Raw genomic sequence first — 14,962 nt, 5'->3', positions numbered from 1 at the left:
GCATATTTAAATTGCTTGAAGACAGAATTAGTGATGTCAAAGACAGAATATCTGAACTGGAAAAGACAGGAGAATGGAAAAAGTAAAGAATCAAAAAAATGGAACAGAGTCTCAGGGAAGTGAATGACAATGCAAAGGCACAAACATTCACATTATTGGTGTCCCAGAAGGAGAAGAGAATGGAAAATAATATTTGAGGAAATAATGACCAGAAACTTCCCAATCCTTATGAAGACATAAATATCAATATCCAAGAATGACAATGCACCCCAAACAGAATAAATCTGAGTAGACCTACCCTGGTATGAAAGCAGCAAGAGGAAAGCTAAGCATCATATACAAGGGAAACTCCATAAGATTAAGTGCTGACCTCTCTTCAGAAACCATGGAGGTGAGAAGAAAGTGTATGACAAATTTAAAAACAATCTCATAAATACAATTCTAAGCATGCTGCTACATAGGCAAATCAAAATAGCTATGCTGCTATAATTGCATATATGTATACAAATCTAAGCATAAGGAGTTTTACCTCTTTGGTGTAGTGTCTAATAGTTATTAAGGAAGATGGGTTTTATGTAACTGAAATATTAGCAAAACTTCAAAATTAATATTTTAAAAATGTATTTAAAGAAACAAATTAATAGTATCTAACTTAAAAACCCCAAATGATATCAGAGTAATGAATGAAGGAAAGGGAAAGAAATTAAATTTAATGGAACATCTTACATATTCTATCTTATTTAATACTCAACCCAGTGAGGGTATCGTAGGATCATCTCTATTTTACATATGAGAGAATCAAAATGACTAGGTAGGCAAAAGATGCCGATCCTTCCCATCACTTCAATGCCCTTATGTTTCCCACAGAGAAAGCCCCTGAAGAAGTTGTCTCTGGTATTTGTTGTTACAGTTTTCTAATTAGGTTTTCCCTTACATATCAGGAGGCGCTAACCTGGTATCATGTGGAGGATCTGGTTATGTCAGATTCTGGGATACCATTAAGAAGGAACTTCTGGCTGAATTTTTAGCTCATAGTGGAGTTGGATCCATTATTATGTCTATTGATAAGTTGAATCGATACCTTGTTACAGGAGATATTGATGGATGGTTGAAAATCTGGAATATAGAGGTAAATAGAAAAATGTCTTACATTGTATTTATTTTTATTGCATTTCATTGCAGATGGCTATGATATGAATTAGGTCTTGTCTGATTCCTAGATATAGGATGAAATGGCCAGTCTAAATGTTTAGAAAATATTTCCATGCATTGGGAAGAAACTTCTTTCAAATAATTTATGGGAGAAAATAAAATGGATTTTTCTCCACATTCAAAATCTTGTTACTGCATACTTAAGTCAATCACCCAATTTACAAATGCAATATTGCCAGTAAGGTACTGCAGCATTATTTGAAAATAAATAATTAGGGTTTACATAATTTGAAATGAGAGTTCAAGATTTTTTGATTTGCTAATTACCAGCTCAATTTTCTAATAATATTATAAAATTGTGTAAGCTGTAATTCTCTATACATGGTAAAGTTAATCTCTGTCAAATAACTGACTTTATTCATTATTTTCTTTCCATCCTCCCTCTCTCCTTCTCTATTTTCACTTCTCAAGTCAGCCAAACCAGAAACTTTTTAAAACTGTTGACACTGCTTTTACCTCTGTTATTATGAACTTTTCTTTTGCATTTGGATCTCAGAATAGTGTTCCCAAATTTACTTTTTCCTCATTTCCATATTAGATTTTTAAAAAAGCATATGTCACTGCAATCTTTTATTATCTGTGCTTTTTGAATTCTGATCTTTCTTTTCATTCAGGAGTACTGTCTCAACTCTGTTAAGAGCAAAGTCACACAGCCTCCAACTCTGATAAGATCATTCCAACCTCACGAGGACCGGATAAGTTCCTTAGAGATGTGTGAGCTGGGTGGCCGTTTACTGATTATCTCCTCCTCAGCAGACTGCAGCATTTCTCTGTCTGATGTCAGCAATGCTCCTATTTGGATATTTGGTCAGGTAGAAATATTGTTTCTTTATTATCCTGGTATTTACTTGGCAGTAGATAAGAACTTGGGCTGATTTTCCTTTGAACTTTTTGGCTGTTTAATGCTCATTCGTCATGAAAGAACAGCCTTGCCTTTCTGAAGCTGTAACTCCAGTCATATCTTGTCCTGTTGACTACCTACCATGGCAGTTCCATCAAGTGGAGGACAATGAAGACATGGAAAGATGGTGGCTCTGTGCAGGATTTAGAAAAGTTCCTTCTCTAAAATAATTGAATTCCTCTCATTTAAAAAGATATCCTATAAAATTACCATGTTATCATTTAAAAAATAGATGAATAACTGTAATAATCAAGGTAAGAATGAAATATAGAAAACTTCAGGAAAAAAACAAGACTTACAATGCATCATTTGGTTCACTCCTGCCAAAATAATAATAGCTAATATTTGTTGGCTTTTTCTTGTGTGCCTAGAGCCTTTTTCTAAGGTCTTTGTATGAATTATCTCATTTAATCTTCACAAATGACCCATAAGGGAGGAACTCTTATTATTCTTATTTTATAGTTGAGGAAACAGAGGCACAAAGAGTTGGGACAAATTGCCTGAGCTCAAAGATGCTAATGAGTAGTAGTGTTTGACTGACTCATTTTAGACCTCATGTTTTTAACCTCTTTCTCCCATGAAAGTAAGCTTAATTTATACATGTCTAAGATATAAAATAGAAGTGATGGGCCTTGAAGAAAAGAAATAGTCATTGTCTTCAATTCCTTTTTTTTTTTTTTTCCTTTTTTTTTTCTTGGGAACTCTAACCCTGGTCCCTTTGTGCTATGGAGACAAAATGTGTCCTCTCACTTGTAGGGCTGGTCCAAACATGGTGGTAGGAGGTAAGGCTGGAGCCTTGCTTTCTGCCTGGCCCACTGACTTTCTACCAATTTCTACCACTTTCTATCACCCTCATCCTGCAAGAGCACAACTCTTCTCTTAATATTGGAAGGCAAAGTCTGTTGCTGTACTTGTGAAATCAGATGATGTCAACCTGAGCTGGAAGAATTCTATGCACCCCTTCAGGACATAGAGGGTGCTGGTGAATCAGAAAATATCTGGGAGGTGGGCCCACGTTTAACTAATCGATGCAGGAGACTCCATATAACACTCAAGAGCTATATCAGTCAGTCCTACCCTGTAAATAACTCAACTGCTAGACTTTTCTCAGTCAGAAAAATAGCAGCTGAGTGGGAACCCAAGTGGATGTGTGGGTAAATGTGTGGTGCGTGACACGGGCTGGGGCGGGGTTGGCGTTCTCTACAGAAAAAGACTTGAAAGCCTGCATCTGGCGGTTGAAGAAGCTGATGCAATGCCAGCATTGCTATAAGGCCATGGGGCTCCGGAGAGATGAAGAGGAAGTTCGAAGGTAAAGGAAGAAAACGTCATCATGTGGGTGACAGGTGCAATACACATCTCTTAGATGGGATTGAAGCAAGAAATAAGGCCGTTCTAGGTGTGGGTGCCACCAAGCACAATCTGTGGCTTAAGTTTAAGAAGTGTGTGCTAGTGAAATTGTTCATTTTTATGCTTTTGAAATTTTTTTAAAAGTCTTTTCACTTTTGAAGGATTTCAGTCGCAATAAATCTGTATGAAAATAGGATTTTTGTTTTTTGTTTCTCTTCTGTTCAAGGCAGGAAAAGAACCTGTAGAGATGGGGTAGTTTGGAAAATAAAGGCTGGGAAAGCTTGAGAGAGCTGGAATTTCTTGTCTCTTCTGGCTGAGCTTTTTAGTTTTTTTAGCATTCACTTTTATCAAGCTGTTTTGGAATGGGCGCTGCTAGTCCTGACTGGTTATTAGGAAGGAGAGAGGAAGGGAAAGGAATGGAAGTCAATAAATTAGATGACATTGGAAAATAGAGGAGAAACACATGCCCTTTTCATGAGGTGTAAGAATTAGACACACTTACGGAATGGACAGGAAGTTTTGTGAAGCAGATGGAAATTCATAGGTAAGAAGGAAAAGGGGCCCTTTTAGTAAATAGAACCAGGATCAGAATAAACGGCACTAAACAATTTTGATTTGTACTGGGTAATAACTTTCACCCAATATTTCAATGTTGCATTTGTCTTTTAGTTAAAATAATACTGCTCTAGCAGTTATGAAAAAGGGGATAAAAACAGGGAAAACAGCAATGTATGTTAATTTCCTAAGAAAGTACATTTCATGTAAAGCAGTCTGATTAAAGCATTTCAAATTTAGTGCAATGTGATTCTATATATTTCTTGAAAGTTTTATTTTTTAAAAGAACTGTGGATCACTTTTATAACAAAGCTATTGATCTTAGGTTGGATTTCAGATTAGATTTTTAAAAGTATAGATAATGTAGTATGTCTGTTTCTAAAATTGAAGAAATAGAGGTGGAGTCGATTATCCGTTGATACACATTTATTATTAAAAAGAAAGCCCGTTTTCCAGCCCCTTTTCAAGTGCTTATCACTGCTGTGTGGGGAGGAGATTTTGTCCGTCCACACCCCTTATCTGGTTGATTTTATGGTTGGTGCCTTTGATTATTGTCTGTTCACCCAACATTTAAAAATTCGATTTAGTTTTCCACATTTAAACATCAAGAGATTTCATATAAAGATTCAGATTTCTGGCTCCTCTTGAAAAAGAATGTCCTTCATTCCCTGAGAATAACTACGGCTGCCTTTATGTAAAATTTACGTTCTCCCTAATGCACTGCCCTCTTGTCTTTCCCTTTTGCCTAGCAACACCTGAGGCTCAATTTCATTTGCTGTTTATCATTTTATAGGACTCAATTCACTCATTTAACACTATCTGCCTGGACTTTGTAGGCATTTTACTTTGCAAACCCTGATAAAAATGTTAATCACTACAATCAAATATCCTTGGGATACCTAATGGGACCCTCTTATCACACAGGCTGTGTTTTCTGGTGCATTCCTGTGTGTAGGGTGGGAATTGATAAAGGCAAGGAAGTGGGTTCTGTATTTAAAATATGAAATTGATTGTCATTGGTAAACTTTTGCTAGATGGATGAATATTATGAATTGTAGCCAAGATCTGTGAAAAACTAGCATATAACATATTTTCTGAGAAAAAAGACTCAGTATTTGGTCTGGGTTCTGAAGAATGAATTTTCCTTTTTAGTTTTAGGAGGTAAGATGCAAAAAAAGTAGATGTAGGAAAAATTAATTCTGGCAATTTTTAAACAAAAGCTTACTGTTTCTTTTTTTAAGTAAATATAAATCTTCCTATTTAGAATTTTAAAGTAGGAATGGCAACCTAAATTTTGTTATAGTTCATTATAACCACTTCACAGAACTTTTGTGTCTTTCTTAAGGTCCTTATCACAAATTATATGTACATGTCTCATCTTCCAAGTAATGCTGTGAGCTCCTTGAGGACAAGAGTCATGTTATAGGCATGTTTTTGTGCACATATTCCCAGGATTCATTAGATCTCTAGGACATAAATATTTGGTAATGATAAATTTGATAAAAATAAAATACATGTCTTCATTTTTTCAGGCAAAGCATTGGCAAATTGAAAGCTGTTTTCACCTTCCTAAAAGAGATACTAATTTAATGGAAAATGAGATTCGAGAGGAAAGTATAAAGGTGATACCGGTTCTTTCTAAGGAAGAAGCATGTTTAGATACAGCAGAATGTTTGCCACTTGATAAGAAAATCAGAGAAGACTCAGCATACAAGTAAGTAATTCTAAGTGTTACCCAGATGTCAACTGGAGTCTCCCTGGTCCTTGAAATCGCCATCAGACTGGTCTGGACTCCCTTCCAAGCTCCATGGACTGACCAGTAACTACTACCTGAAGATTTGTATGAACTTTTTTTTTTTTTTTTTTTTTTTTTTTTTTTTTTTTTTTTTTTTTTTTTTTTTTTTAATTTTTTTATTTTTTATTGACTTTGTAATAATATTACCTTAAAAATATATATGTGAGGTCCCATTCAACCCCACCCCCCCACCCCCCCTCTCCCCCCCCCCCAACAACACTCGTTCCCATCATCATGACACATCCATTGGATTTGGTTAAGTACATCTTTGGGCACCTCTGCACCTCATATACATTGGTTCACATCATGGCCCATACTCTCCTCTATTCCATCATGTAGGCCCTGTGAGGATTTACAATGTCCGGTGATTACCTCTGAAGCACCATCCAGGGTAGCTCCATGTCCCGAAGATGCCTCCACCTCTCATCTCTTCCTGCCTTTCCCCATACCCTTTGTCCATTATGTCCACTTTTCCCAATCCAATGCCACCTCTTCTATGTGGACACTGGATTGGTTGTGTCCATTGCACCTTTATGTCAAGAGGAGGCTCAGATTCCACCTGGATGCTGGATGCAATCCTCCCATTTTCAGTTGTAATCACTCTAGGCTCCATGGTGTGGTGGTTGTCCTTCTTCACCTCCATCTTAGCTGAGTGTGGTAAGTCCAATAAATCAGATTGTAGGTGCTGGAGTCTGTTGAGGCTCAGGATCTGGCTATCACATTGTCAGTCCAGAGATTCAAATCCCCTAAATATATCTTAAACCCCAACATTAACTGCACCTCCAGCACATTAGCATGAAAGTCTTATGAAGGGAGATCCCATCTGAGTCCAGATTCATCACACATAAACACCATTTCCAAAGAGGGGCCATCTGCCCTGGTAGTTAACCCCATCAGCCATGACCATAACTCCCATGGGTCTCTTTAGCCCTCAAAGGAACCAATATCTGGGGGTTGTATCTGCTTTATCTGTCTCTCTGACTCTGCTCAGTTGTGCATGAGGGCAAACCTTCTGCCAGCCTCCAGACTCTTTTTTAGAAACTCGTAGCCATATAAACTCATTTCTCCTTTCCATTTCCCCCTTACTTTAGGTCAAACAGCATTTTAAAGTCATGGTATTTTATGTAGACATGGATATTCTGCTGATCCGCATTGAACCTTCCGTATAAGGTCATTTTCCAGTTGCATCATCAGTTGGTAGTTGATAGTGGTCCCTCGTTGCCAGGGAGGCTCATCCCCGGGTGTCATGTCCCACGCTGGGGGGAAGGCATTGCATTTACATGCTGAGTTTGGCTTCGAGACTGGCCACATTTGAGTAACATGAAGGCTGACAGAAGGAATGTATGAACTTTTTAGGATTGGTGTGTGTGTGTTGAAAAGGGGACTTATGTCTCAGGATCATTTCTTATTACTTGCCTCCATTGAATTCTTGATTTCTGTTCAATTTCTTCTACTCTTATTTCTGTTCCATCATTAACCTAATTATAGAAATTCATCCCTTTCTGAAGGTATATGTGCAGAAGATTTTAATCCTGGTTTTGGTAAGGTGGACAGTGATTTGTATCACCGAAATTCAAAGAATTTAACTTGGAATATAATATATCACTCTACTTTAAAGCTTCTAGCAGTTCCTCCGTGGTGTTCAGCCGTTTCTTCTCTACACAACAGTCTGTGAGGGCCCTTCTTACATTCTTATCTTCCTAATACTAGGCAGCTTATTTCTCTCATTTTCTTTACTCCTGTTCTCATAATCTCACCTTTCATCCTAAACAATTTTTAATATTTTTAAAAAGATTCACTTCTCCCAATTTGCATATGCCATTATAAAGCAGAATTCCTGTAGACCTATTTTCACCTACTACTTTAAAGACTAGGAAAAAACATTTTAGTACTTTTGATTATTAACTGTTTCAAGTAAGGAAAGAAATGGGACTTACTGAGCACTGACAAGAAAATAGTTCTATAAAATTCCCAGCATGACTAAATTCAATACTACCTTGACCTTTTTTGTTGAATAGGTGGAACTAAATAGAGGATAAGGCAGTGGGTGTGACTCAGTGGCTGAGCACCTGCTTCACATGTATGATGCCCTGGTTTCAATCCCCGGCACCTCGTGAAAAGAAGAATAATAGAGGATAGTCATATGCCAACTTTATTCTTGCTCTGTTCTCAAGGCCTTTCAAACCCACCCTGCAGGACTAACATCTTTTGCCTTTTGGTGAAAATTTAGTTTCCATGACTTTTTTAGACACCTCAGGTGACTATGACCAATGTCATAATCAAAATCAAGGTAGGGCAAGTGGTGGTGGTGGTGATGGTTGATTTTAAAATATTTCTTCTCTGATTCTGCCTTACTTTTTTTCTTCTTCCCTTCAATTCGCTGGCCCACGGTTTTAGATGCGTTGAGGATTGAAGGAGGGATGGGGAAGGAGAAGGAAGGAGCGGCATTGATGTCTCCAGGCATGGCAGATTTGCAAACTTACTCTTTCTGGGGGTACAGTTGAGGGTTCCTTGATGGCCCCCATCAGGGACCTCTGCACTGCACGTTTCTGGACTAATGCACCTTTTGGTTAATCTCTTGCGGCCCACTTCACAAGCTTTTGCCTCTGGCAATATACTCCAGTGTTTTTCTGAAACTTGCAGGCCTCCCTCCTAGGTTAACTTGGAATGTCCGGGGTTGCCCATGGCAAACTCACTGGTCCACACCAACTGCTTCACTGTTATCCCCTCTCTCCCTGCCCTATTGGTTAGCTCCAGCCAAAGCTTTTAGCTTACATACCTTTTAGGTATTACTGAGATACTGTGTCCCTCTAATGGTTACCCTGGGAGCACATGTTAAGGTCCATGTGAATGCAGGGTTGGAATGAGGGGAAGCGTCCTTCTCCTTCTATGGGAGTGGACTCAGTGCATGTCTACAACTCTTTCCAATATAGTCCTCTCCTTAGATTCCTGCATCCTTATTTTCCTTATACCCTAGAGTGGGGGTTGACCTGAGGATCACAGGTTTTGGAGCCACTGTCTTGGCAAAGTGGACCTGCAAAAGGACTCTAGCACTGCACTTTGGAATGTGGGAACAGTTTTTACTTCCTTATTAATTAATTTGCTTTCAGACTTTTCAGGTCTCTGCTGACAGAACGATAGAAAAAAATTCCCCTATAAACATCCTGCTGTACTACACAATACTTTTGTATTTGCTCTTCTGTTTCCGTGAATTACGGCTTGCTGAAATGTCAAGTGGCATTTTACTTTCAGGCAGAAGGATATTTTCGATTTAAGAAATATGGCATGACCAGTTCTGTACTATAAGAGAATGCTGGGAATGGAAAGGCTTTACATATGATAAAAATACCAACCCCCTCTCTCCTTGCAAACCCAACTCAATTTTACAGATGAGGAAATAAAGTCTGGAGTGTTCACCTTCCCTAAGGTAATACAGATTGATCATGGAAGAGAGAAGACAAATGTTATAGATTCTTGCGTAAGAATATTTTAACTAATGTACTAATTCCCTATTCCTTATGACAAACTTGGTTATTCCAGCTGGTGTTCTTTCATCAGCCTTTCCTTAGACTTAAAAACCCCGACAATTTGAATTCAGTTTTACTTCTTTCCTGACTGCTATCTCATCTTATTTCATTTCCTATTGTTTCCTGACAGTTTTTGTTACTGAAATTAGTTCTGATATGTAGGTTCTTTGCATTCAGATATTTCCCTTACAACTGGAGTCTTGCATTCTATTAAATTAAATTTAAGTTCAGCAGAGTGATCTCACCTTGGATATGTTTCATTGGGCCTTGGGAGATTTCCAGGGGTAAAAATATACACAGCTATCTCTCTCTTTTAAAACATTTTTTCAAATGACAAAGTAATAAATCAAAAAGTATCTATGGTCTTTAAAATGCCTGCTTTTATCAACTATAGATACCTGGATTAAAATAATTTTAAGATTTGTAGTTATAAGATAGAATAGAAGAATGTCATTTAAGAATTATTGACCTAATTGAAAAAATGGTTAAAAATATAGCTTTAGAATTGGCGTGTCAGGTACATCTGTCACTTCTCTCAGGAACGTGACCAGGAATTCTATGTGGAAAACACACAGCTCAATAAAATTGTCAGCTGTAACATGTCCTTTCCGGCTTTCATGCAATACTGAGGAGATTAAAGATCATTTTATCCCTAAGAAAATATGGTTCTATAAAATGCACCCCTTTAGTTAATCAGATTAGTAAAATCTAAAAAGCAAACCATACGATTTTTTGTCCATATGAAAAATGTGAAAGAAAAGTAAACATGTGAAAAAATTTATAGAGACTAAAGGGGACAAAGCAAGTTTGGGGTGCGGTTGTTTTGGTGGTAGTATCTTTATATGGAGGGTGAAAGCACATTTTTTAAGAAATGGAAAAGCAGAAAGAAAAAGGCAGTAGAAAACAGAAAAGGCAGGAATAATGAAGGAACAAATTAAATGATTTAAACAACTATGTTTTCATTTTAACTCCTGAGATTCTCTTTTCTAGGTAACAAATAATCTTGGTAAATATTATTTTCTAGATTATGCATAAACTCCTGGTTTCTGTAGTGCTTAAGGTATCTTATAATATTGTGTGTGAGAAGTAGGTAGGTGGTAAAGAGTTATCTTCAGGAAGCGGACTTGGCCCAGTGGTTAGGGCGTCCGTCTACCACATGGGAGGTCCGCGGTTCAAACCCTGGGCCTCCTTGACCCGTGTGGAGCTGGCCCATGTGCAGTGCTGATGCACGCAAGGAGTGCCCTGCCATGTAGGGGTGTTCCCCGTGTAGGGGAGCCCCACGCACAAGGAGTGTGCCCCGCAAGGAGAGCTGCCCAGCGCGAAAGAAAGTTCAGCCTACCCAGGAATACAGAGAGCTGACACAACAAGATGACGCAACAAAAAGAAACATAGATTCCCGTGCCACTGACAACAACAGAAGTGGACGAAGAACACGCAGCGAATAGACACAGAGAACATACAACTGGGGGGGGGGGTAGGAATAATAAATAAATATTTAAAAAAAAAGAATTATCTTTATTTTAAATCCTGGGGAAATGAAGATGAATATAGAATTTAAGAGACTAATAGGAAGTCCAGATGCTAAGGTAACAATTGATATAGAGAAATAGATTTGTCCAGAAAAATAGAGGCAAGATGAATAATTTGGATAATACAATCTTAGAAGGATTTATTACAAAAATAATATACTTTCATTATGGGAAAATTTGGAAGTACAAAGAAGCAAGAAGAAAAATAGGAAAAGAAATCACCTGTAGCAAAACCATTATTAACATTTAGGCATTTCATTCTGCAGGTCTTGTTCTGGAAATACTAGACAAATACACGTATATACATTTTATTAAAATGGAAATTCAGGATACGCAGTTTATAGATTGTTTTTTGCACTCAAGAAGTACACATTAATCACATGTCCATTCTAATAAAAATAAATGTCCAGAAGCATCAACTTTTATGATGGCTCTCTAAGTAATTCACTGTGTTTTCGTCTTTTTAAACATTTAGCCTTTTAACAAATTTCAACTGGGAAAACAGTACTTTAAATATCTTTATTTGCACTTTAGACCGCCTGATGGAATTCATCATTAGAATAAATTCTTTGAAGTAGAATTGCTGCGTCAAAAGGTTTAAAGGCCTTTGGATTGTCTTGCTAAATTGAGTTCCTGAAAGTGGCCTCTCCCAATACCAATATAGGAAAACAGCTGCTCTCCTGACTCTGAACCAACAGTGGATGTTATAATTGTCTTAGAAGTGTTGCCATGATAGTTTACCAGTTTTAAATGGGATATTTTGATTATTTGTGAAGGTTTAATATTTCCAGTGAACAGCATAATCACAATAATGAAGATATTAGAGGTGTACTAGTCTGTACTACAGTAGTTTTAAGAGAAACACAGTCTAGCCTTTTCTTGAATAATTGAATAATTGAGTGACAATACTCTCAATGTCTTTGTTAAAGAATGTCTCTAACTTTAAGTCAAAATCTACCCATTTTTAAAACTCTCAACAGTTGATCTTCATTCTTATTGTACAGCAACAAAGAACACATCTATTTCCCCTATTTCCTGACATATTTTCCTTTGGTTACCATTAAAAATAATTGTTTATGGAGGGAGTGGCTCATTATTAGAAACCAAGATAAAGTAATCAGATGAGAAATGAAACAGAAATTTCTATTTTTTTCCCAGTAAGTTTACATAAGGCAGGAGGTACACTTCAAGTTAATGCACCTTAAAATATATGAAATAATTAGAATGTTCTAAATTCCATATTATTGTTAGAAGGGAACTGACATTTAATATTATTTTTATGCCATCAACTACCTAATGATTCTGTCAGCAGATCTCATGTGAGAAATTAAATTAGAAAATTGATGCACAGCTATGAGAAAAAGCACACAAAACATTAAAATCCCATTTTAAATCAGGCATTATACAATGTAAATTACTTTAAGATTAACAGTCCACTTTCACCAAAACTCTGTGGCAATGCCCATATGTGACAAATGAAAGCACATTCAAGTTGGGGGGATATTTTAAGCCTTAAAATACTAGTGCAGCAAATTATTATTTTTGGGAGAGCCACATCTTTTTGTTGTCTGATAATTCTGGTAGTTCTCAGTGTTAGAACTGGCTTCATGTTGAAACTCCCTGCTGAATGAAAAGTATTGTGTTTTTCTTGCTTAAAGTGTTTGTAGCCAACACTTAGTGAGCTCTTCCGATATTCCAGGCACTGTTCTAAGATCTTTCTGTGAATTAACTCATTTAATTTTTACTAAAACACTGAGATAGCTATTATTACCATCTCCATTTCACAGGTAAGGAAACTGAGGCAGAAGGAAGTTAAGTGACTCACCCAAGGTCAACCACGCAGCAAGAGGTGAGCCTGGGAGTCAGGCAGTCTGCTATCAGAGTGATTACTCTTGGCCACCACTCTATGTTGCCTGCCCGATTAGCAAGTGACATGTGAAAATATAAAAAAGGTAAATGGTTTCTGTAGAAGTTTGATACGGTTATGAATTCCAGAATAGGTATTGGGTTATGTTTGTAATCTGGTCTGTACCTGGGCATGATTAAGTTATGATTAGGGCTTTGATTGGGCCACATCATTAGGGCATTGAGTCCCCATCTGGGGACTCACAGATAAAAGGCATGGCAAAGGGCAGACATGAGGGTTTTTGATGTTGGAGTTTTGATGTTGGAGTTTGATGCTGAAGCCTTAAACTGGAGTGCCAGGAAAGAGGAAAGCTTACAGAGGAAAGAGAAGCAAGCCCCAGGAAGAGAGGACCTTGAACCCAGGAAGAAGCAAGCTCTGGGAAGAAAGGAACCTTGAACCCAGAGAGGAGCAACACCCTGGAAGGGAGGAATCCAGGAAGCCTGAACCTTCACAGCCATTGGCAGCCATCTTGCTCCAACACTTGAAAATAGACTTTGGTGAGGGAAGTGACCTATGCTTTATGGCCTGGTATCTGTAAGCTCCTACCCCAAATAAATACCCTTTATAAAAACCAACCAATTTCTGGTATTTTGCACCAGCACCCCTTTGGCTGACTAATACTGTCTCTGATCAAGGGATCAAATATTTGTCAAGTACTTGCCATACGTAAACCACTACACTAGGCACTCTGACTTCCTTTCATGCCTAGTAGGGTGCTGCAGGACTGGTCACAGTCATCAGTCCTCCCTTCTACAGCCAGAACTGAGGGATGGGGGACCACTTAGAGCCTTCTCTTCTCACAGAATTGACACTGAAGATGCTGGAGCCCAAAATAAACCTCCTTCCTGCATCATCAGATGAGGCATCCTCCTAAATAGTTGTTAAAACACCATTTTAGCTCTTCATTACATTGCTTTTCTTCCTTCTCTTCTTCCATCATGTCTCCTTTTAGGAATATTCCCCTTTTTCAGTTACCAGTACATTTTCATATTCCCTCCCTCCCTCACGTGACAGCCATCTATGGAAAGGAAGCAATAGGTTGGCCTTTGAACATGAAGCTGTTTCTAAAAGCTAGTTGTGCATAGAGTTGACCCTTGCCTTGGAGCTTTGTCAACGTAGCCATGTATCATGGGTAGACATCTGAGTAGTGCCATTTGTTGCAGTTCCCAGAAGATCATCTCCTACGCTCTACCTGCACCTGCATTGCTCCTTTCATAGCTGAAATTCTTTAGTGGGGAAGGACAAAGTCTCTTGTTTCATACAAAAGATTCTTGATTTAAATACCTTGGAAGAGAGCCAGAAGGCTAGTGGTCCAAAAGCCTCCACAAGACAGAGTGCCACGAGCCAGAGATCAGGGTGTTTCAGGAAAAGTCAGGGTCTGTTGTTAACCAGTCAAAAGAGGAACCTCCCTTCTTTAAGGCTTCCCTCAACCTTTTGCACTTCAGTTTACAGCAACAATACTTTTTCTGGGGGAAAAATAGTATTCTTAACCCAATAGCTGCAAGGCTAACCTCACCAGAGGTTAACTCCACCCTTCCAGTACCCACCAGCAACCTACTATGGTTACCGATTCCCTCACTGTTATTAAAGAATGTTCTAAGGATGACATCATTCTTGTCTTCAAAGCCAATTAGTGACTAAGCAATATTCTTAACTAAGAAGATTGCATATTGTGAGGAGGGAGGCCATTCAAGCATAATTTGAAGAAAAATTGCCCGCTGCCCCAAGTTTTTTGGATGGCAAGTCTCCCCTAAAAAAAAAAATTCTGTAATTCCAAATTTTTTTTTAAGATTTATTTTGTTTATTTATCCCCCCCCTCATTGTTTGTACTCACTGTCTGCTTTCTGTCTGTTCGTTGTGTGCTTGTCTTCTTTTTAGAAAGCACCGGGAACTGAACCTGGGACGTCCTATGTGGGAGGTAGGCCCCCAATGGGTTGAACCAACTCTGCTCCTGCTTGTTGTGTCTCTCATTGTGTTTCCTCATTGTCTCTTTCTTGCGTCAGCTTGTTGCATGAGATCTCCACACCAGTCCATTGTGTCAGCTCGCTATCTTGCTCATCTTCTTTAGGAGGCACCAGGAACTGAACATGGGATCTCCCATGTGGTAGGCAGGTGCCCAACTGCTTGAGCAACATCTGCTTCCCCCAAATAGTTTTTTTTTAAGATTTATTTTTTATTTATTTCTCTCCC

General features: G+C 38.1%; 1 protein-coding gene across 9 annotated transcripts in view; it reads left to right on the top strand.

Moving 5' to 3' along the window:
* The window catches only part of WDR49 (WD repeat domain 49), a 146,542-nt gene that overhangs the window by 104,622 nt on the left and 26,958 nt on the right, over window positions 1–14,962 (top strand). For all 9 annotated transcript variants that reach the window (XM_071214593.1, XM_058295238.2, XM_058295235.2 and 6 more), the window contains 3 exons: window positions 942–1,129; window positions 1,827–2,024; window positions 5,548–5,729. In XM_071214593.1, coding sequence (XP_071070694.1) covers window positions 942–1,129; window positions 1,827–2,024; window positions 5,548–5,729 — 568 coding nt within the window. The remainder of the gene's footprint in view (window positions 1–941; window positions 1,130–1,826; window positions 2,025–5,547; window positions 5,730–14,962) is intronic.

Source organism: Dasypus novemcinctus, chromosome 4, assembly GCF_030445035.2.
Source record: "Dasypus novemcinctus isolate mDasNov1 chromosome 4, mDasNov1.1.hap2, whole genome shotgun sequence".
Lineage (NCBI taxonomy): Eukaryota > Metazoa > Chordata > Mammalia > Cingulata > Dasypodidae > Dasypus > Dasypus novemcinctus.
Note: the sequence above shows the minus strand (reverse complement) of the source record. Positions and strands in the feature narration are given on the sequence as shown.